Below are 21698 nucleotides of genomic sequence, written 5' to 3' on the forward strand. Positions count from 1 at the left end.
AGCCAGCTGTCAGAAGCCAGCACTTTAACTTCTGGTGCTGTATGCTGTCTCATACAAGGAAGGCTGGTGGGTTTGAAGGGTAGACAGGGCAAGAACATGGCCCTGAGAAGAAGAATACTTTCTGTAATTTTCATCAGATATGGGAAAATAGGGAGAAGATCACAAGCTGAAAATCCATCCACATCTTTTCTGGTTTATTTCCCTCTGTATAAAATAAAGATTTGTCCTATGTTCTATAAACATAGTCCTATGTTTATAAACATATGAACAAGTCCTATGTTGTATAAAGATGTATCCCAATATTTGCTAAGCCAGCTTTATTCCCCTTCCAGGATTTGTGGCTTTCCTCATTTCCTGCAGTAATTCTTCCTTACACCTCTGACAAACCCTTCTCCATGCTCACTGTCAGTACTGCTGGGGTTCAGTAAGTAACCCCAGAAAAGAGCAAGTTTGGCTCCTCTCCAGTTCTTACTGTACAAAAGCAGAAAGACTTGTAAATGAATGCATTTAGGTGTCAGGGAAGAGAATGACATCACTAGCTGCATGAGAATCAGAAGGCAGAACATAAATCTCCAGAACAGGTAGAGAATGGAGAAGTGGTCTGAAAAATATTCAAAATAATCCAGTCTTCAAACTCACAGAGCAGTTCTCAGCTGAAATTAATTGTTCTTCACACAAAATGTTAATAATGGTAAGAGTTGGGAGCACTGAAGCAGATCTGCTGCCTGTCAGTTCTTAATGACTGGTGATTTTATGGTTTTCTTACTCATTTCTGTAGTCCTCCTTCATTTCTCCAGTTATCAGCATGAATGTATTACACGCACAATGCTGAGCAACTGCAATCCCATTTTTAAAGCAGTCTGCTTCTGTGGTTTTCAGATGTAAAAAAGGGTAGGAAGATTGCAGAGTTTCTCTCTAATTAAGCAGGTCTGCATTCATCTTCTGTCTAAGCAGAAGGAAGCCTGTTTCTCTCTCAGTCTGCCTAGAACTTTCCCAGTAGAGACTGATTGTATTCACTGTGGTGTCACATGCAAACCTCTCAGGAGAACTTTTTGGCTTAAAAGAAAGCACTAGCCACAGTACATCAGGAGCCATCTCTACATTTTGCTGCTGGTATAACTGCTTGTTGTTCTAGGGTTATATTCCATTAGCAACTAGTAATCTGCTGTACATGCTTTGAGGCAGGTTTCATTATCACTGCTTCACAAATGGAAAAATATGAAGACTTGGCACAGGCAAATATTTGAAAACACCGGTGTCTGACGTTAAAGGCTTTGGGATTTGACATCAGGGACCCAATATAGCTTTTGTTTGCCTCATCTTTCTGCTGCCATATCTCAGAATGTCTTCTATTCACAAATTGTGACATGCATTGTCTGATAAGCCATCACCAAAATGTCAGTTACAGAATGGCCACTAGTTTCCTTTTGCACGTGCTCCTGAAGAAGTTAAGACTGAAGTCCCAGAAGAGTTGGAAGGGGGGCAATTGAGGAAGAGAGGTTGGAGTATCTGTAGCAAAAACCTCCAGAAAAATCCATGGAAACTTAGTGCATCTAATTTGCATGAGCCTAAACATGGAGCTTAGAGCACTGGAATCTGGGAAAGCCTCTGAAAAGGAAAAAAGAAAGTGGCTCGAGACACAAAAATATATTGAGAGCTAAAAATTCAACTGGGGAATATTCAGCACTAGGAATCGATAAGAGACCTTGTGCTGCTTCTTCCTATCACTTCTTTGGGCAAAGATACAAGCACTGATGTGAGGCTCTTGGAAATCTGTGACTCTCTTCCCTATGTCCACAGCACCAGGTGATTCTTCCCCTCAGCACCCTCACAGGATGGAATCTCTGAAGGAAAACCAGACCTCACCTGAGCTAGAGAGCAGCACATCACGCTGAGAGCACAGCAGGTGGAGTCCACAGGTATCCAGCCCAGAGCTGAGCACCAGCTGCAACACGTGATGGGCAGCTAGGGATCTTTGGGAGAGAGCTTCCAACGGCAACACCATGGCAACCTGGAAGCCAGAGCACAGCGGTGGAATGAGCCAAAATGTTTCCGAGTCCACAGTGACCTCACAGCTGCGTTCCTTCCGCTCACCTTTAATTCTCGTGCCCTGCCTGCACTCTCAGAGCTACGAAGAGGCTTTTCTTCTGTGCTTACGTGCAGTTCAGCACAGTAGGTTTTTACCTTCAGATTGAATAAGTATGGTAGCTGTGATTGAATAATGATTGTGTATTACTACTGATACAGCTGTGCCTTTTGTCACTTAAACCTACTAATTAAAAACTGTGTGTTCTCTGGGACAAAGAATAAAGTGCATCACTCCTGCTGTTTAACTTTGCATACTACAGAAAGATGGCTAAATTATAATAGACCAACTAGTTGTTTCTTTATACCTACAAAAATACCAAAATTAACATAAAAAATAAATCAGACAGACACTGCCCCAGATTTACATTTTGAACTTTTCTTTGCCAGATGAATCCAATTCAGCTCATCTTTGCAAATAGAAAGACATACAGTTGTATGTACTGAATGTCTGCAATCTAAAGGAAAACAAACAACTTTGAGCTCTGGATTTCCCTACGAAAAGAAACATACAGCTTCAAAAGGCACGTGCTTTACACCAGGAAGTTTTGTGGTGCTTCACACAGTGCAGGTAATGAATTGTCTAGGTGCAGATCAGACAAGCACGATTGCATTGGCCTCAAATTTGTGCATGGTTCTCCTGGGTGTAAAGACACACAGTGCTATTGCCAGCAGCAAGCTTTATGTCTGCGCTGAACGCAAAATGAATTCATCACTCCTGGTCACTTTAAATGAAATGCTACTCCCCCCATAAACACATAACAGGGTTTATAATATCATGATAAATGAAGTTATAAATTTACTTAAATCATAAGAAAGTGTACCAATTAGGAATAAAAGCTCTTTCTTTATGTTCATCTAGCTCAAGCTCTCCTGATACTAACCAAATGCTCTCAGCAGCCAGTAAGGAAGCACGTTTTTGTAGCAGCTCTGATAGTCCCCAGGGTTTAGCTGCCTGGGCTCCAGGCCAGTCTTGATATTGCAGCTGTCTAACACTGAAAAGCCTCAGCAACTGCCTGGTTCCCTGAGCTTGGGAGCCAGGCACTCGGCTTTGGCCTCTGAGCATTGTTGCAGGCTTTCCTGTGCCCATCCTCATATATCACCGATTCTGGCTGCTATCCTAACCTGCTGACTTGACTTTCCTACTTGGCCTGGTCCCTACGGGCTCATGGCTGACCCTGGTTACTGCTGCTGGACCTGCTCTGCCTTTCTTGGGAAACATCTGACTGCACCCTGCCTTGCCATTTCCTCACGGAGCGTCCAGCCCCTGCTGTGCCATGTTCTGTATGGACCCACTTCTGAGAAACACTGAGGAACTGTAACAAGACACAAGGTATTTCCTGGCTGTGCCAAGCGCCCAGCATCTTTAACAAGTAACTGTGGTCTTCAGGTATCTTCCAGGAGCAAGCCTGGTGTATGCTAACTGCTGTCAGTCATCAGTCAAACTTGCTCAGGAAGAACGTAAGATATCTCCATCTCTCTGAATCAATCCTAACTGAAACCGAACTCTGTCAGATCAAACATGCCACGTGGTGCTGCACAAGAGCTAAAAAAGGTGAGTTACCACAGTTACCAACAAACATGGGTACAAGTCCTGCACGTTTCGGTACGCATTCCTACACAGAGGGAAAGATGAGCTAATTCAAGTTACCTTCTTCTGGGTTAAAGTATAGAGACTTTTTTTCCCCAACACAGACAGTTACTGTAGCTAAGGTAGATTGCACATGGAGCAAAGTTAGGTGCGAGTTGTGTTGCACATTGACTCACAGTCATGTATCTTCAGCTTATCAGAATTTCTCTCTTGTTCCTTTCTGCAGCAATTTCTTCAACCTGCATATTTCATAGCCAGATCTTTTGTGGCTCAGAGCAATCACTACATCAACACTGATGACACAAAAGACTCAGTTGATGCATTCAAGTTTGAGTGAAAAATACCTTGAGTATTTGTACCCAACCTAAAGACTGAAACATTGCAGGTCACCTAAACGTGATCAGTTTATTCATTTATTTTACCTCAGTGTCACTGCCATTAGGGAAGCATTTTTCATCACTTTCAACAGTTTGCCAGTAAAATCCACTTGGCACTGCAAACATCTCCACTGCCTGAAACACATGAAAGGTAGCTCTTACCTGTATGTCATTGTGATCCCTCAAATCAAGAGCCAGGAAAAAATCAGTATGGCTAGTTTTATGGCTGGAGAATACATAAGAATGTACATTAATGGATGAGAGTTATTAGCCAAGTCCTGTTACCCTATAATTTGCTTTCTTGCATCAGTATCACCAGCTATAATTATATCCCAAGAACATGAATTTGCAGCTGCTTCTTAAGAGGCTGAGCCTTCCTAGGATCCAAAACTGTGGCCCTGCAGTGTGGGCATTGCCCACTAACGTGAACAGGAGCTGCGTGTAAAAAGCACTGCAGGATCAGGCTCAGCAGCTTGAGGCCTTGATTTTCCATGATCACGCTGGGAATCCAGCAGAGAAGAGCTTTGTAAAGCAAATGCTCTAATACACAAACCAAACTGATGGACGAGGAAAGAACTGCATTATTTTCTATATGGCTGTAACCAAAACAGGACACATTTTCCTGTGTTCATGTCAGCCCTAATAGCACATATGTGTGAGTCTTATCGTGTCATTTAGTCCTGAATAGGCAAAAGGCTCTGGCATTTAGGTCAGGGCACTAAAGAAATGTGGCATTTCCCAATCTCAGCACCTTATTTTGTTTCTCATCCATTTTCTGGGCAGCCAAGCAAGCAACCTGTACAAGTGCAAATTTAAGGATATGTCACTCACGAGAATTTGCTGTGACTGTAATGCCTCATAAGCAAGGCCATAGCCCAGAAAGGAGCACAGCTTCTGGAAGACAAGTTTGTCAAGTTCTGGTTTGGGAAAAAGTGATATTCATAGCTATGCTTCTCTTGAGGCATTCCAGAAATACAGCTGCATTTACACAGAGCACCGTCTCTGCACCGGGCACAACTCATCCCAAAGCTGAGAAAAATGTCCCTTTGGAGGCATGAGGCTTGGGAGGCGCAAATCAAAAAGCAGTGGAACTATTCCAAGTCTCTGCTTTGATTTTCAACAGCCACAAACCTGTTTCCTCGTGTAATTTTGTTCACGTGCTGCAAAACCTTTTAGAAAGAAAAAAAATTCTATTTCAACATGGTTTCAATAAGACTATGAACAGAAAATGGACCAACTGCATGAAGTGTCCACTCTGGAGGATGAGCTACTTACGATGCTGTAATTTACTTTGTTTTTTTTTGAGGTTTTTTTTCCTTGTACTGCTTGGCAAAGAAATTAAGTGCTTCATCCTACAAATGTTTAAAAACAACTGGGAAATGAAATGAATTTGGATGATATTAAAATCCCTCCGTCACCTGCCTTTCTGCTTCAGCAGACTTTTGAGTTTCCTCCTTCCTCTACTTGCTGTGCTTCATAAGATATTTGCCTAAAAGCAGAACTGGGAATTTCATTTTTCATCTGATTTCAGTCATCACAACTACACAAAAATGAGCATTTTGACGTCTCTCAATGATTTGCTCATTTCATCCTGCAATTCATTGTCCATCAGCCTTGATATTACCCTTGGTCACTGTGGAAAATAACAGAAGAAAACCGCTGGTTTCAGGATATGGAAGATCCTCTCTTGTTCCAATACTCGATGCCAGCTCCTGTGTGCAATGCTGGCATTGTGCAGCCAGCACAGAGGGAAGAAACAAGTCTTTCAAACCACATACGTAGCAAGATTCCAGTCTTTACTTATTCAAGCTGTTCCTTGAGCACGCTTTAAGACTATAAGCTTACAAGAAAGAGAAGATAAGGGCTATATGTGGTCAAAGCAACTCCAGCCAATATTTCCATGGAGATCTTCATAATAACCACCCAGACAGAGAGGATACAAGCTGAGAACCCTAAGGTAAAGCTGACCTTTAGAGAGTTTCAAAGTGCAAGCTGTGGATCAGCTGCAATGCTAGGCAATCATGCTGTTGAATGGCTGGCCTCCCACCCCATCAGAGCAGGGACGTGGCCACACACATTAGGGAATCGATCCCACAGGAGATTGTTCCTATGATCTGTCAGACTCTGTTTTCTAGCAGCCAACCTGAATGAGATTTCACAAAGCAGTAGAAAATGAAGCTTGAAAAGTCTTAGATCTCCCAGAAAATCCTTTTTTTTTGCCCCGTGGGTAGGGAAACATGCATAGATGACTGCAGTGTGAAAGCCCCTGTTTTGTCTAGTCTCACAAAAATGTAATGTAAGTGGAGGGTAATTCCTGAGATCACCTTCCTATGCAATGCAAGGAAGAAAACAGCTTTCCCATGCATGTAGCAGAGAATTGCATCGAGTCAGAGCTCGTCTCAATATTCTAAGAACTATTTGATGCATAATGCACAAGCGATCCTTCCTCCAATGACCTTACTCCTCCCAAAATAATTTTGGTGATTTTGATGCTATTTAGCTCTAAGCTACTTTCATCTTTGGTGCTACTTTCAATACTGCACGAATTGAGACAGGGCAGGCAGGAGAATTGCATCAGTTTCACCTCAGGGCCAGTTTCTCTCTTTTATGCCTCCAACAATATTACAGGAGCTGTAGAGCTTCAGTGCAAACACAGCAGTTCAGAAAGTCTCCCCCAGTCTAGCTGATGTGTCATCTGAGTGCTGAGCTGTCTCTCTTCCCATGCACAGTGCAGAACAGTAAAGAAGCAGTCCAGCTTCAACACCAACCCAGAAAGGCCTCTTCTGTAAGACTCTGCAAAATGTTCAAATAGTCTTAGGTCTCACAGAATACACCAGGGAGAAAAGTTACCCTACACTCAGCCAGTAATAGCTACAGGAGCTGCTGGGATACTTTGACCTAGGTTTTGACATGCTTCAAAGGCCCAAATCACTTTGCCATCACCACCTCCAAATGTAATAAATGAAGTTTCTTACAGCACTGATACCCTCTCCATACGTATTGCTGCTGTCAGAAGGAGCAGGAATGGAAGGGCATGTCTGCAACCTCCCATTATGGGTACTCATTTTTGTCAAAAGTTATCTTTCTCTGGGGGGAGGAGGGACAATTTCTGATTTCTCCTACCTTAAAACAGTAGAAAGAGAATCAATTTGCAACACACCTCAGATTGAACAGATATCGTTCTTCAAAGAACATTAAAAAGAAACCCAGAGCCACTGCTTTCTTTCAGACAACATTACCAGGATGAAGCCAGACAGTTATGGGAAGGAAATTCACAGCAAAACAGTGAGCAGAAAGAAGAATAAGCACATTTCAGAGAAGACCAGAGCTGTGTACAGCAAAAGCATGAATCTTTAATTGTCATACACAAGTACGACCAAATCTAATGTCTCTTCTTCTTGCTTACAGTGTATTCTGTTCTCATTTCTGAGAACAAATAAATAGCTTTTGCTGTCAGATGATCTAAGAGAGTCTTTCAAGTTGCAATGAGTTTTCTAGACTGTTTCCCAGCCACAGCAGGAAAACAGGAACTATAGGAAGAATTTATGTACTCCACAATCTCATCCCCTTGCACACAAAGTGCTTTCCAATACGAAGACTTGCTCAGCTGCCCTGACTGAGGCAGCACCCAAAGCCCTCTCAGAACGATGCTGCATCCTCCACTACCTCCAAAGTCAGACTGTGAATCCTGTACATATATAACATCTCCTTTCAGCTCCACCAACCACAGCAGCAGACAAAGCATTAACGCACAGGCAAGGCTTACTTTGATGTGATGCTCTACATCATACACTTGAGTGAGACTGCATTATCCTATTATACCAAGAGAGTGGTGAGGTGCTGGAACAGCTGCCCAGAGAGGCTGTGATGCCCCGTCCATCCCTGGAGGTGTTCAAGGCCGGGTTGGATGGGGCCCTGGGCAGCCTGGGCTGGTATGAAATGTGGAGGTTGGTGGCCCTGCATGCGGCAGGGGGTTGGAGCTTCATGATCCTTGAGGTCCCTTCCAACCCAAGCCATTCTACGATTCAATGATCCTCAAACCTTCTGCTCTCTCCACTGTCTTGAATCCAAATGCATCAGTGCAGTATTCCTTGTGCAACCCAGATTAACACAAAGTTTGTTTTCTTCACACCTTTCCTTTCCCATTCCGCATGCTCACTTCAGATTGCTCCAGATCCAGTGCAGGAAACAGGCAAGAACAGCAGGAATGTGCCAGGCAGCAGAAAGGCTGAGGACAGAGAGGGCTAATTAAGGAGTTTGTCACTGAAAACGTGCAGTGCTGGTGACTGCATTGCAGACAGTGTGAAGATGCATTCCACTTCCTCTTACCTCCCTTTTGAATAAACAAAGATGTCTTAAACACAGAAAAGGATGAGACTCATTTCCAGCTCTTCTGCCCATCACACACAGTAGTAATGGCTAAGCACATTAGTTTGATGGTTCTTCTAAACTGCTGTCTTCTGCAATAATTGACAATGGCCACAATTTAAATGTGAGCTTCCAAATTTCAGGAAAAGTGAACATCTATAATGGTTTAATTCTTCCCCAAGCTATGTCTTCCATGCTATATCAACTCAGAGAGACATCACTGTAGGCCTTCCTCCATCCAAAAGGTGAAGGCTTTCTACTTACAAATACCAATGACAAACTATCAGGGCTCAGCTAGCAGCAGGATGTCAACTTCCCCACTTCTGCCTCGTGAAGCCTCTGAGATACAGCTGTGTAGCTCGGGATTCAGTTATATAAATGCATATAGAAGAGGCCCCAGGATGTCTCACCCACAGGTGACTCATCTCCACATGGACTCATCAGCCAAATGACGTGCGAGATGTACGTAAGTGCTCTCCCCAAAGCTATCGAGATGACTTTATCAGGCTGCACAGCAGATTCAAGGTGCTTTAGACAAAAGCCGGACCCTTACGCCAACTCAGGTCAAGATGAGACACAAGCAAAGTTTGGAAAACAAAGGACAAGATGAACAGATCTCCTGTTTTACCACTTCACTCTGGATGAGCTGTAGGTCATAGGGGCCGATGTGTGCCACGATGCAAGTCTCAACACCCCAGTGACTCTTTCATTTGGGCAAACAGATGTGGAGGTGCTGTTCTGGGTCCTCTGCCTCCCTCATGCACCTGTCCAGCGCTCTCACGCTCTGTTCAGCAGCTCTGTGATCAAGTCCTCGAATCTTTGGCATCAGGCTCAGCAGCCACGATGCTCAGCACAGAAACAATATCACAGTATCCAAACCGTACAGCTCAGGGTCTTCTTGTCAGGCTCAGTGTAAAATACAAAATAACAGCTGTACATTTCCTACAGGATGTATTGCATGGAGAGGAGCAGAAGGAAATGTGACAGGTGAAAGTAATCCTTTCTATGCCTTTTTTTCCACCTCCAGCTTCTCCTCTAGAAGGTTCTGGAACCAGTGGAAAGGTTTAGTTTGGAATCCTCATTTCTAGGCAAAAGTAAAGAACCCAGAAAGTTTCTTTGCATGACCCGGGTTATTCTGTTGAGGCATCTCAGTTTGTCAGATCGTTTTCCACTCTTGCTTTGAATGTTGCACAAGCATTGTTTCTGCTGCATCTCCTGGGAGATTTGTTGCTGGCACTGAAGTTTCACATGGAGCAGCTTTCCTCTTTCCATGCAATTTAGAGAGCTGGAACATCCCAGACAAGGATTTAAGCTGAGTGCCTGAACTGGAAAGGTCACCTTGTGCACACTGTCACCATCAGTGGATCTGGAATACCGTTTAGAAATGCCCTTCACTCTGTCTTCAAAGACTGACATACCCACGTCCACATTAGGTGCCATAAATGCACAAAGGAACAAGCGATGAACACATGCCATAGCATGAAGTGATTTGTAATCTCATCAACCACGTAGCAGAACAACGTTGCTGTTTCAGTCTTGCGTGGACCTACACGTAGAGATCTTCTGGTAACACACAGGTGCCACCTACTTGCCAGCCAGCAGGAAAATCCCATCAGTTTGCATCTGTGTTACAGAAATACCACATGAAAGAGCTGCTGCACATTTTGGAAGCCCTCACCCACACATCAAACTTCCTGTTAGTTCAGCCTCTGCCATGTAAAGATTTTCACAGCATTGAGTTGCAACATCAAGGCAAATTTGGTGTCCTGATCCAGTTCTGGAATTCTTATCCATGCTTAGCCAAAACTGCTTAAAATAATAATAATAACAACAACAACAACAGAGTTTTGCTTCAGAGGGAACTTTGTGTAGACCTGACTTTAACTGGCACTACTGTCTAAAAAAGAAGATGAAAACCCTTGTGCTGGAAGTCAGGAGGGAAACTAACTGAAGAAGGAGCACATAGGAAACTAATCCCCAGGAAGTACAACAAAAGCATTTCTCTGGAGCTTAGATACACACATATACATATACATACATACATATGCTGCTGGGGGGGAGTTAGGGCTGCACCCTGGGCAAGAGTCCCAGGGTCCAGAACACTGTGAAGAGTACAACAGAACCTAGCACACAGTACTGAAACAAATTAGAAGAGGCACACGAGCACCAGTGCTGGCCATGCATCTCCTGTATCCCCAAGGTTAAGGTTTGCATTCTAAGGCTTAACAAGAAGTATCTCTATGTCATTTTGGCACAGTTCTCCTTTTGCTGACAAGGAATGTCACAGTCAACGTCATCTATGAGGATGCTGTCATTCCTAACCCGGGGTTTTCATGCTCTGTGAGTTTACTCTTCATATCTAAAGTCAATTACTGCAGTTTGATAGGCTGTATATCCTGTATAAATAAGAAAGCCTGAAAGAAAGACAGCAAGAAAAAAAGCAACCTGTTCCAAGTTCAGAGCGGACTGAAGAGAAAACACTAGAACAATTGGCTAAGAACAAGACCTTGGCTTACACTCCAACAAAGTGCTTAAATGTAATTACAATTACTACTACCAATTGCTTGTAAAGCCACGCACAGTTAGTCAGTACACAAGCAGACAGCAGTTCTACCTGGTGTTCCTCTTCCCTCCTCCCTCACCCATTTGTTTCCTCCGCTCCTCAGGACTTGTGCTTCACATGAAGCAAGCTGGGCATTCACTGCTTGCTTTTCCAACAGCCAGTACTGAGTGCTTGATCAATTCAGGTTCGTATACATCACCCCAAAATAAAGAAAAATGAAAACCTATAATCACAGGCCTTGAACAAAGTCTTCAAACCAATGAAGTTAAAAATACGATCCTGAATTGTCAGTACAGAGCTCACACTGGTGGTATTTTAATGAGGCTGGGGAACATTCTCAGTTGGTAGCACTTTGTGAAGCTTCAGGGCAGACATCAGGGTTAGCTGCTGCCTGCTGACAATCCGGCTCATTGTGCCTTGCTCAGAGAAGGCAGCCTTCCTATTTAACTGCAAGACACCTATTAAGCAGCTGTGATACACAGTGGTCACAGTGTAACACCGCTCTGGAAACCCCGGTGGCACGGAGCGTTTGAGCATAGAAAGAGAACGTGGCCTTTAAATTGACTTCCACTTTCAATGGCATCAAGGCAAAGATCCACCTCCAGAAAGTGCCAGCTATCTCGCTGTTCAACTCCTAATGATTTATAATTCCCCTAATAGGGGATTTGCATAAAAGCCCAGTTTTCGATGATGCTTTACAAGTATACAGCAGATTTATCTTTTACGAGAACGTCAGCTTGCTTTATTGCACTTGCCTGTACTTGAAAGCTACAGTGACTGCAAATCAACAATATTAAGCCTCCTCTCCCTTCACAGAAGTGGGATAAACCTTTAGGCAAATTGCTAAGTGCACTGCTAAGCTCCTAAGCTTTATGGCATTGATTCTCACATTGTAATAGCAATCTCAATCAGGTTGGGGGATTACTGGAAAGTTGTTGTGCTACATTATTTTCAGAACCAAACTTTGTTGTGAACCAGAATTGCAGTCTTTACCATTACCTAGAATTGTATCTCCTGATTTTTTCAGGATTTAGGAACTCTGGGAAAAAATCATGAACTCAATGCTGATGATGTCATGGGAAAGTAGAACAATTCCTCAAAAGGCATAGAAATCAGGTAGTGTTCACAGACTCTTTGAAAACCTGTGCAAATATTTGAACTATGTAGGATAGAGCCCTGATAGCAGCGTTTGATATCCAGTGAGGAATGAGCTCCTCCAATTAGCACAAAGCACATGAATCACGGGAAGGGTTCACTCCTTTGAATGCCTCTTATGGAGCACTTGCTAAGCTGACAGAAGTGAAAAGTTGATCATTCTACTTCTGAATAGCGTGAGGTGGTGAATGTTCTTCCAGGCACTTCTAGGCAAGCGATTTTAACCACCTGACCTTAGGCAGTGCTGTCTCCTTGTAATCTCATACACATCCGTGCAAAAAATCAACACTGCTTACAAGCATTTACTTTCAAAGAGATTTAAGCCCTCAGCTAAACCAAACAAAAGTATCTGTAATGCAGGAGGATAAATTCTACTGGACACAGGAAGGAAAAAAAATATCAAGTCCAAGCGTTTGTATACAGTACCTGAGGATCAGGATTAACAGTAGGGATGTAACTGAGCAGGGCAGAGGGAATTTCAGGAAGAAGTGGATATAGGTGGCTTTGGAAACAACTGCACAGTTCTGCTCTCCACCAGGTAACATCTGGAAGCCATATAAGGGATAGAAATTCAGAAATCCTCTGGTAAAAAATGGACTTTTCTTGGGGATCTTCTTTAGTCTGCAAAGAATCAACAATTAAAACGCATCAGTGATGGCAGCAGAGGCTTCCTGCTCTGTGCTGCACCATGTACCTGCAGCAGCTCTTTCTACCTGCAACGATCCCAACCTCGTGCATTTACCACACAACTGCATTTCAATGCCTCCAAACCCAAATCCTCATTTAACTTGTAGCCTCCCAAACCATCACAACCTCCATCCCTAACACCCAGACCTTCTAAAGTTGGCCCCTTACCCACAGAAAATGCACTCCTCCCCCAGTTCTGCTGCAAAACTATAAAAGTTTCCATTTCCAGGTTCAGAATCAGAACTGAAGGCCTGACACTGCTTGGGTTTCTGACACTGGTGATGGAGCTTGAGAGCAAATGCTGTCCACACCAGTCAGTCATGCCTGCATGGAAAGGCTCATCCCTCGAGCTGGGGACGTGCTCCCATACAGACTTGTCTCTAAGACCCCTCTGGTGAAGGGCAGAGGATGGTTAGCAGCACTGCTAATCAGAGTCCTTGATACACTCAGACTGCTCAGCTACAAAACTCCATCATAGATGACGATGGCAGAGTTCATAGTAAGACATGGGTACAAAATAACAGGCTTGTGACATCTGTCGGCCCACCAGTATTATTCTGAATCACTTTATATACCATATTGAAGAGGGAGAAAATGTCATAAACAGGACTATAAAGCAGTCAAACACAACAAAACATTGATTTGCAAAGGGTTTCATAAGGATAAAAACTAAAAATCCTGAAATTAATAAATATTTTCAAGATTGATAATAGCATTAATATTGAAAACTGCGCGGCTTTGTTACATTCTTCCATCATTTAACCTCCCCTCTAAGCCCTTTGTTCTTGCAAGCTGGTTCCTAATTAGAACAAAATTTGTGACCTCAATGAGGCCCAGTCAGAAATGAACAGAAGCAGCAATTATGCAAAGCATTTTTTTCTACCTCATCTATTACAGCAGCCAGAAAGGAGAGCTCAGGCAGTGCAGGTCTGCAAAAAAGCCCCCAGATCCAGCAATGGAGATCATGAGCTCTTCCAAACCACCAGAGCCATCAAATGATCCACGTGTGCAGAGCAGCACCATGCTGCTGTGTGCAGTGCTAACGTGCCTCACTGGGAATGCTGAGCAGATTCTTAGAAAGCATTTTCTGTACAAATCCAATTCCCATCACACGTGCCTGTAAACACAACCCAATGTGCATGCAGAAATCACAAGAGGCGAGTGCATAAGCATTTGTTCTAACAACCCAAGAAAGCAAAAACATGCAGGAATATTCTAATATGCCTCATTGTCATCAGTTGTTTGGAAGGAAGACTAAATAAATAAAAACAAGGCAAATGAACACATCACCCAGAATGATGTATGCTGAATAAAACTTTGCAGAAACCCTCGATAAAGGAATGGATGCCATTGTAACCGAATAAGCCAAAAGCTGATCTTTAGACAGCTTTTTCTCTGAGAAACCAGTGGTAAATTCAGCATCGTGTGAAAGATGCACTCAGGATGTTCAGCCACATCAGGCTTAGGCATTATCAGTGAGGAAAGCTGCAGAAAGTGAAACCTTGCCCTCTCAATACAATCAGCTCCTCAGGCTTGTAGACCAGCAACCCAGTGTCTGCTGTAAAATCATATTCACATTGCATTCTGAAGAAAATCTATGGACAACTGTCATTTTGCTGCTGTCAGCGAGATACAGAGACACCAAGTTGGACATTTCTTTCCTAGTATCTGCATCTAATGTGTTGTGTGTAGTGTGAGTGTCCATCTTCAGCACTGAATATGGACTCTGCACATTGCAAACATTAGAACGTCAATTTGTCATAATGCTATCAGTTAAAATTGACACTACTTGACGTGTCTTCATCATAATGAGAAAACAACGGGAACCTTCCAGCATTCTTTTAGTCAGTAGGTGTATCAAGAATGCTTAGGAACAGTTATTTTCCTGACTATTTATATTTTGAAGGTAAAGCAAGTAACTGGTTCTCACTGTGCCGTAAGAGACAAGAAGAACCAGTAAGTGTCACAACAGAAGAATTTTGTTAGCCAGTTCAACCATTAAAACATTCTACATTAACTCTACAGCACGGGACTGAAGACCTGTGTGAGGAAAGTAAAGCCTGCCATGTTTCTCTCCAACCCATGCTCATGGGGAGACAGAACGAGTTGCTGTTGTTTTCTCTTTGTCTCTGCTGTGGCTGACATTTCTGAAGGACTTCTGTTGTTCCTATCAACTTAAATCTTTGTTGGGGAAAGAGCAGCAGCTCTACAAATGCCTCAAGAAAGCAAAACTGACAAAAGCCATTGTTATCACAATGACATCCAGTAGAGCTTCTAATGAGAGAAAACCTCCGTTACACACTCTTGCTTTGAGCAACACCATTGGAATGAGTGGCACATTCACCTCTCCCCCATACCAGCTGAACTCAACAGCACTGTCCATGGCTGCAAACAGGGCAGTAAAACAGCATTTACAATTTATACAAGGACTGGAAACTCAAATGGCTCATTCTGCCAACCAGTGATACAACCCTGCCCAGCTCCAACCAAACGTTCAGCGCAACCTGAGCTTGCAGCTGCAGGTCATTCAATTTCTTGACACTGGATACATTGAGCACACTCTGTGCCCAACAACTCTGATGCCTTGGCCAACTCCCCTCTTGAAATTAGAGAGCAAGAAGGCAAACAGACTGAAGGCAAGTCAGTCTCTGTTCCTCCATTTTCTTTGTTTCACAGGATGCTTCTTGAACTCAGTCACCTTAGACAGCAACCAACATCAAGCCCTCGCCCAGTCCAGCAGGGTGCTCTCTCTCATTAGCCCTGGGGCTTTTGCCAGGAGATGGATGAACAATGACAGAAAAGTTGCTTATTGTTTTGGGGTTGTTTTTTTTCCAGTAGTATTTTAATCACGACATTCGTTGGCAGCATCAATCATTCACTTGTGTGACACTGGAGCCACAGCTGTCATACTTTATGATACATCATGGGAAATTCAGTCTGTACTGCTCGTAGGCAGACAGTTGCAAGCAAAGAATGCTTGCTGCAGCTGAACAAGGAAAGCTTAAGCATGTTTTCAAAACACGTTCACACCTCTTCTTCCATTTAAGAATTATGTTGGGTAGGAATAGAAAACCCAGCCCCAGTTTGCCAAAGTTACAAGGGTTGCTTTGAGTGAGCTGGGAGATGCTTGCATACCCAACAAAGCACATGGCAAGCATCTCAGGTAAGTCTATTCAATAACAGGAACATTATTCATGCAAGTGACTTGTGGGAGATCACAGGTATGCAAAGATCACTGTTCACCCAGTGCAGCTGGCATATCTTCCATCAATACGACATAGGTGTAGGTGTCTGCACCAGGCAGGATTAGCAAGGCCACAGCAGGTCTCAGGGCAGCACCTAACAAGCAGTATTTAAAAGAGGAAAACAAAACAGTTGCATCAAGATGCTCAGAGAATCTTCTTGTCCAAATCAGGAGTCAAGAAACAGAACCAACAAATTATGGCCCAGAGTTGCTATATCATATCTTCCCTGTTTTCAGGACACAAGCTCATATGGTGCCTTATGTTACAACGTGTCACCTACACAGGCTAGAATTCAGCTTGTGCTAGACCTTTCAGCTTGTTTCGTTGTGCAAGACAGACACTGTAGTCTAGCAGGAAAGAAGGAACAGGATCTCAGGTCCGTTCTCTGGGTCCTGTCTCTTGGGAGTTTGAATAGCAAGACAGTATTCCCTCTCATAATTCACATTCTTCATGTGGTTAAAAAATAACAGCACAAAACATAATACATCTCAAAGATAGTTCTCCTCTGGACCCAGGCAAATCTCTGCACCATGAGGTTACTGCCACCAAAAAACACATTAACAGTTAATGAGCAGCAGAAACAAAAGACTGCTATATAGAGTTGGTTTCTCATCTGCACAACATAACCGAGGGCAGCTTGAGCTGGCAATTAGCTGCAAGCAGTCCTTCAGTTCCCACAGTACTGGGCTTCATTCTAATTTAGAGCAGCACTTACGTTTTTCTATCCTGGCTCACTGAGATTTGAGCTTAAATTGGCATACCCGAGCCTGGTTCTTAGTGAAAGGTAGTGGTAACACCCTATGGCAGTTCTGCACAACTTGCACATTTAAATGCTCCTTACTTTAATCTTCTTTAACCTTTCTTTAATCAGCATCAAGTCCTGGGTTGGAGATTCATCTGTTGGCATTACACAAGCAGACAGGGCCAATCCGTCCTCTTGCCAGGTCTGCTGTAGACATTCTGCCTGAAATGGAGCCTCGGGTCCACCTTTCATTTTCACAGGAGGTACCTGTAAATCCATTAGAACAGAATTTCATTTTTACAGATGGCTGTACTTAGAGGCTGAAGATAACCCCCTTATCTTGCTCTGTGGCTTTTAAGTAGAGCCACATAACGTATAATAATCCGGGGAGCACTCTCACTTGATTAGTGGATTAGGCTGAGGTTTAGCCAATAGGAAAATCAATAACAACAAATTAAATAGGAGTAACATGTAGGCTTTGGTAAGTCAGAGGATTTATTTTGTCAGCAAGGACTCCCATAACTTGCACACTCTAACTTCCACCAGTTTCACTACGTGAAAGGAAGAACCCACATTTCCTCCCAAGTGAAGCAAGAACTGAGAACAGAGTTCCTGTCAACACTGCCCATTCATGTCACAGCGGTGCTGTGTGCTGCCTTTATTAACTGTAATGAGATAATACAAACTTAATGCAAAAAACCAATGCTAATTGATTACATCATTCTGAGGAGCTAGTACAGGCTTTAGAATAAGACTTCATCACTCATATAAGTGATTACTAATGGTCAAAGCCTTATCAGTCCCAACCCAGTGAAACCACATCATAGATAGACTTGAGGCAATTCCTTTTTGATGGATTTTCTCACCCGTACTCCTCTGTGAGAGGCATTCTATCTACCAGTATACATATCTATCCCCTCGTTTTAGACCCAAAAGGGACCCCTGCCAATCCCACCATCTTCTAAAGATTCCAGTTTAGCACCAAAGACAAGGCTTCAGGAGAATAGATAACTGATTGGCTCATAATGCTGCCCAAAGTAGAGCAGAATACATCAGAAACTGGGCTGAAAAAGAGACAGAAAAGACGAATGAGACAGCCTGGGGAGGCATCATAGTGCTGCAAAGCATCCCAAGACCTGGGTAGCAGGGGAAAGAGTGCAAAGAAGTATGTGATCATTACACACAGGCAATCAAAGCAGCCTAGCAAGAGAAGCAGCCATATAAGACAAAGACCCCTCACCCATATCATGTGCTACATGAAGTCTGCATTACAGGACTGCAATTCTTCGCCAGGGTTCTGGTGAATACAGAAAGCACTTGAGCCTTGTCATGGTTTATACCATTGCTATGATCTCTAGATGAATTAACAGCTTTGTATTTACTGCATACATAAAACAAAGCTATTTACAGTGAGATGAGTGCCTTTAAAAATATGTTCTTAGCACAGGGCAGGAGTGCATCTTCAAAGTGCTGTATGGGTCAGTGGCATCACTCATAATAGCACTACCAAGTCCTTGACTGCTTTCAACAGTGGTTTTGCAAAGGAACTTCCATAGCAATTCTGCTACTGGGGAATGTTCATGTTTGGAAGACTATGTTCTCCACTGTTAGAAATCAACATATCTTCAAGAAAATCAATACAGATACGTTGATTTACACGTGCCAGGAAACCAGCAAGACAGTGGGATTACACAGATGCAGGTAAAATTCTTAATCTGGGTCTAAAATGCTTGAATTTCTCTTTCAATAAAGAAAAGCAGATTCTTTCTCACTGCTATCCAACAGCTGCTTGGGAACCTCAGGATATGCTACAATTCTATGAAATCAATTTGTGGCTTTTATCCCAGTTTGTATGAGGCCATACAAACTGGGATGCACAAAGTCCATCACAACATTTGACCCTACAGTCCCAGCAGGCAACACTGAGCCCTGGAGGCTGAGGTACCCTTTCATGCTTGGAGAGAGCTGCTGCAAATCAGAGCTCAGGATTTTTTATGTGGGAGTAAAGGGAAGAAAGCTCACACTTCAGCTGCTCATGAGCTAACTATTTTCTGAATGGAAGATTCAGACTCTGGGGCTGCTCAAGTGGCAATTTTCATTAGTACTGAACTAACATTACAGAATGTTAGCAAAGTTTTAATGGAAGCTTGAACATCATTAACAATTAATAGTGTTTAAGTGGAGTTTAAGTGACTTAAAAGCCATGTGCATGCTGTCCACTCAGGGTGAAATTTACCTTGAGTGCATGAATTGATACATCAGTGTCTTTAAGCAGGGAAAAGAATGAGGCCAACAACCAAGGAGGGGTGGGGGAAGGAAAAGAAAAAGGGTTGTTTTATTTCTTCCCCTAGAAGAAAAGAGTAACAACAGATTAATAGAAGTGAGGAAAAGGGGTTTTCTTTGGAAGAGAAAAAGGTGTGAACCAAAGGACAATTAAGATGAAACAGACCATCGCTTACTTACAGCTCCCCTGACTTTCAGAAAGGATCTGTTCTTAACGAGTTGTGAGAAAAGCAAAAGAAATGTTTGGATGAGGACAATAATTAGTCCTCTGCTTTCACTGGTTGCTTCTGATTATTTTTAATTTAGCTCACCACTATAAAAAAAAAACAAAAAATGAAAACATTTCTTTTTAATTTTACTTTTGGCACCATGCTCTTTGTAAAATACAGGTGTGATCCAGCTGGAACTTGATTTACTTATTTTAGGGCAAGTTAGGACATCACCTCCCCTTTGCTGAGCTGTCCTGCAGCTGTTGGAAAAAGGTAATTTCAAGAACCTTTTCACTGGAGGGAAAAGCACGTCCTTTGTCACCAGAAGCTTCTGTTGAGCACTGTCACTGCATGTACTCACCAGGGACAGAAGCCATGTCACGAGGGCACGGTAGAAGGCAGCTGCTCTCAGTGCAGTGCTATGCCTGCCCCCACTGCTCTCATCTGCGGGTACCCGGCCACAGCTCCGCAGCCAAGCTGTCAGCAGCAGCTCTTCATCTCTCATACTGTCCAGTCCGGGCAACCTGTCAACAACTGGCAGATAAGAGCTTTCCTGTACAAAATAATAATAAAAAAAATAAGAAAATGAATTTAATTTGGATTACTGGAACTGTATTCATTATCCCAGATGAATTAAACTCGTCGTCAGCACAGGAGAGGGGCAATTAATATCTAGTGAGTATTTATTAGGGAGGAAGCAGAAGCCATAGAAGGTGGGTCATTATATCAGGGACACTTTCTGGAACACCCCAGATTTTCTTGGAGAGCTGCTACCTTCATTTAGTCTCATACTGCTGCTTAAATGGAAGACCAGGTGGTCACAGCTGAATGCAGTTTGATCAAATTTATTTTACATTCTTTAAGATTCAGCGTTAAATTTTTTTTTAATCAGTGAAACACTTCCAAAACAATCATGACAGAAGTGTCAAAATTTTCCATTCTTTTCTGCTTCATCTAACATGCCTCATTCACAGATGATGTTACATTTCGCTGAACTCATTTCTTTTCTCTACTTTAACACTGATACTTGGTTATTCAGGATGCAAATCCCTCTCCTTTGGGACCTATTCTTTAGCAAACAACCCCAAGCTAGAGTTGTGAGATTATAGTTTATGGGACCTCCATTCTTTACCCAAAGATGCAGTAGCTGCTGCTGTAACTGTTAGCTGGTTTGCTATTTCTATCTCTATTCTGCTGCCCCGACATTCCTCCTGTAAATTAGGAAGCTAGTCTCAAAATCAGAATTAATTTCCAGTATACATAAGAGCGTTGCTTCTCAACAATTATGATCCTGTAATAAGGACCCTAAGGGCCTCCCCAAAGCACCCTGTGAGCGTTCATTCTAGGGGTATGGCAGGTACTTATTTACAAAGAGCTGGAGCTGTTTATGGTGTAACTTTCCAGCTCCTTGTTACAGCATCACATGAAGGCTGTGCTCCCCAGTGCAGGGTCAGCAAAGTGCACCGTGACCACATCTCCCATGCACGTCAATGCAATCAGCCAACAGACTGAACTGCTAATTGAGGTGAGAAAATTCATCTGAAATGACCTACCACAGTGTGAGCCCAGCAAGCACCCCATTCTGTGAGCACAGTGAGGGCAGAAGGGTGCTGAGGAGCAGCTGGGCAGTTGTGCTCTCAGGTGCTCCAAGGAGCCCTTAATGAGGATGCCTGCCCACACCCTTACACCAAATTAACCTTAATTTGATTTACCTGAATTCACTCTGGGAGCAAAATAAGCTAAATCCAATTAAAGCCACTTTAATTTTGAATTAGAATGGTCACAAGCAGACCTACTGTGTTGCCCAGTTATTTTGCTGCTAATGTGTCTGCCACAGACACAGTGCCACCTAAAAGCACCAAATGAAAATTGCAATTAGTACTAACTAGTCACAAACGTTCTGATGCTGCAGATCTGCACCACTGATGTAGTCCTGAGCAGCTATCAGGGCTTTGGAAACACCACCACAGTTCTCCAAGAAAGAGGCTTGAAATGAAAGTTGGAGATTTTCAGGAAAGTATGGCTTCCTTCTGCATTCTGTATTGAAGAAATGCTTTCTCCTTCCTGTCTCAACAAGCACGTTGGCAGCACCATAAGTGACAGGCTACAGATTAATCCAGCATCTACTGATGCTTAAGCAGCAATTTCAAGCCATTCCAAACTCGTTTGGCCCACCAGCACAGGATTTTGATCAGAAAGTTTACTAAGAATTGCAGTTCTCTGCTTATTGAGGTTCCTCCTGAGAGCAGTGAGGTTCTGAATGCTGTTGCTCCCCCCCCTTTTCCTCCCTCTGTCAGCCTCCTTACTCCAGCAAGGACTGAGGCATAAAAGTTAATTGCAGAAATATCAATGAACGACAAACTGAAAAGGAGCTCATTCTACCTAACTGCAGG

The 21698-nt window shown here is 43.0% G+C and overlaps 1 protein-coding gene across 1 annotated transcript in view; it reads right to left on the reverse strand.

Moving 5' to 3' along the window:
* The window catches only part of DNAAF8 (dynein axonemal assembly factor 8), an 85329-nt gene that overhangs the window by 39026 nt on the left and 24605 nt on the right, over window positions 1-21698 (reverse strand). Inside the window, 4 exon segments of the mRNA XM_052679985.1 lie at window positions 1867-2011; window positions 12566-12760; window positions 16913-17080; window positions 19667-19858. Of these exon segments, the coding sequence (XP_052535945.1) occupies window positions 1867-2011; window positions 12566-12760; window positions 16913-17080; window positions 19667-19858 (700 nt within the window).

Source organism: Tympanuchus pallidicinctus, unplaced genomic scaffold, assembly GCF_026119805.1.
Source record: "Tympanuchus pallidicinctus isolate F22 unplaced genomic scaffold, pur_lepc_1.0 scaffold18, whole genome shotgun sequence".
NCBI classification, from domain to species: domain Eukaryota; kingdom Metazoa; phylum Chordata; class Aves; order Galliformes; family Phasianidae; genus Tympanuchus; species Tympanuchus pallidicinctus.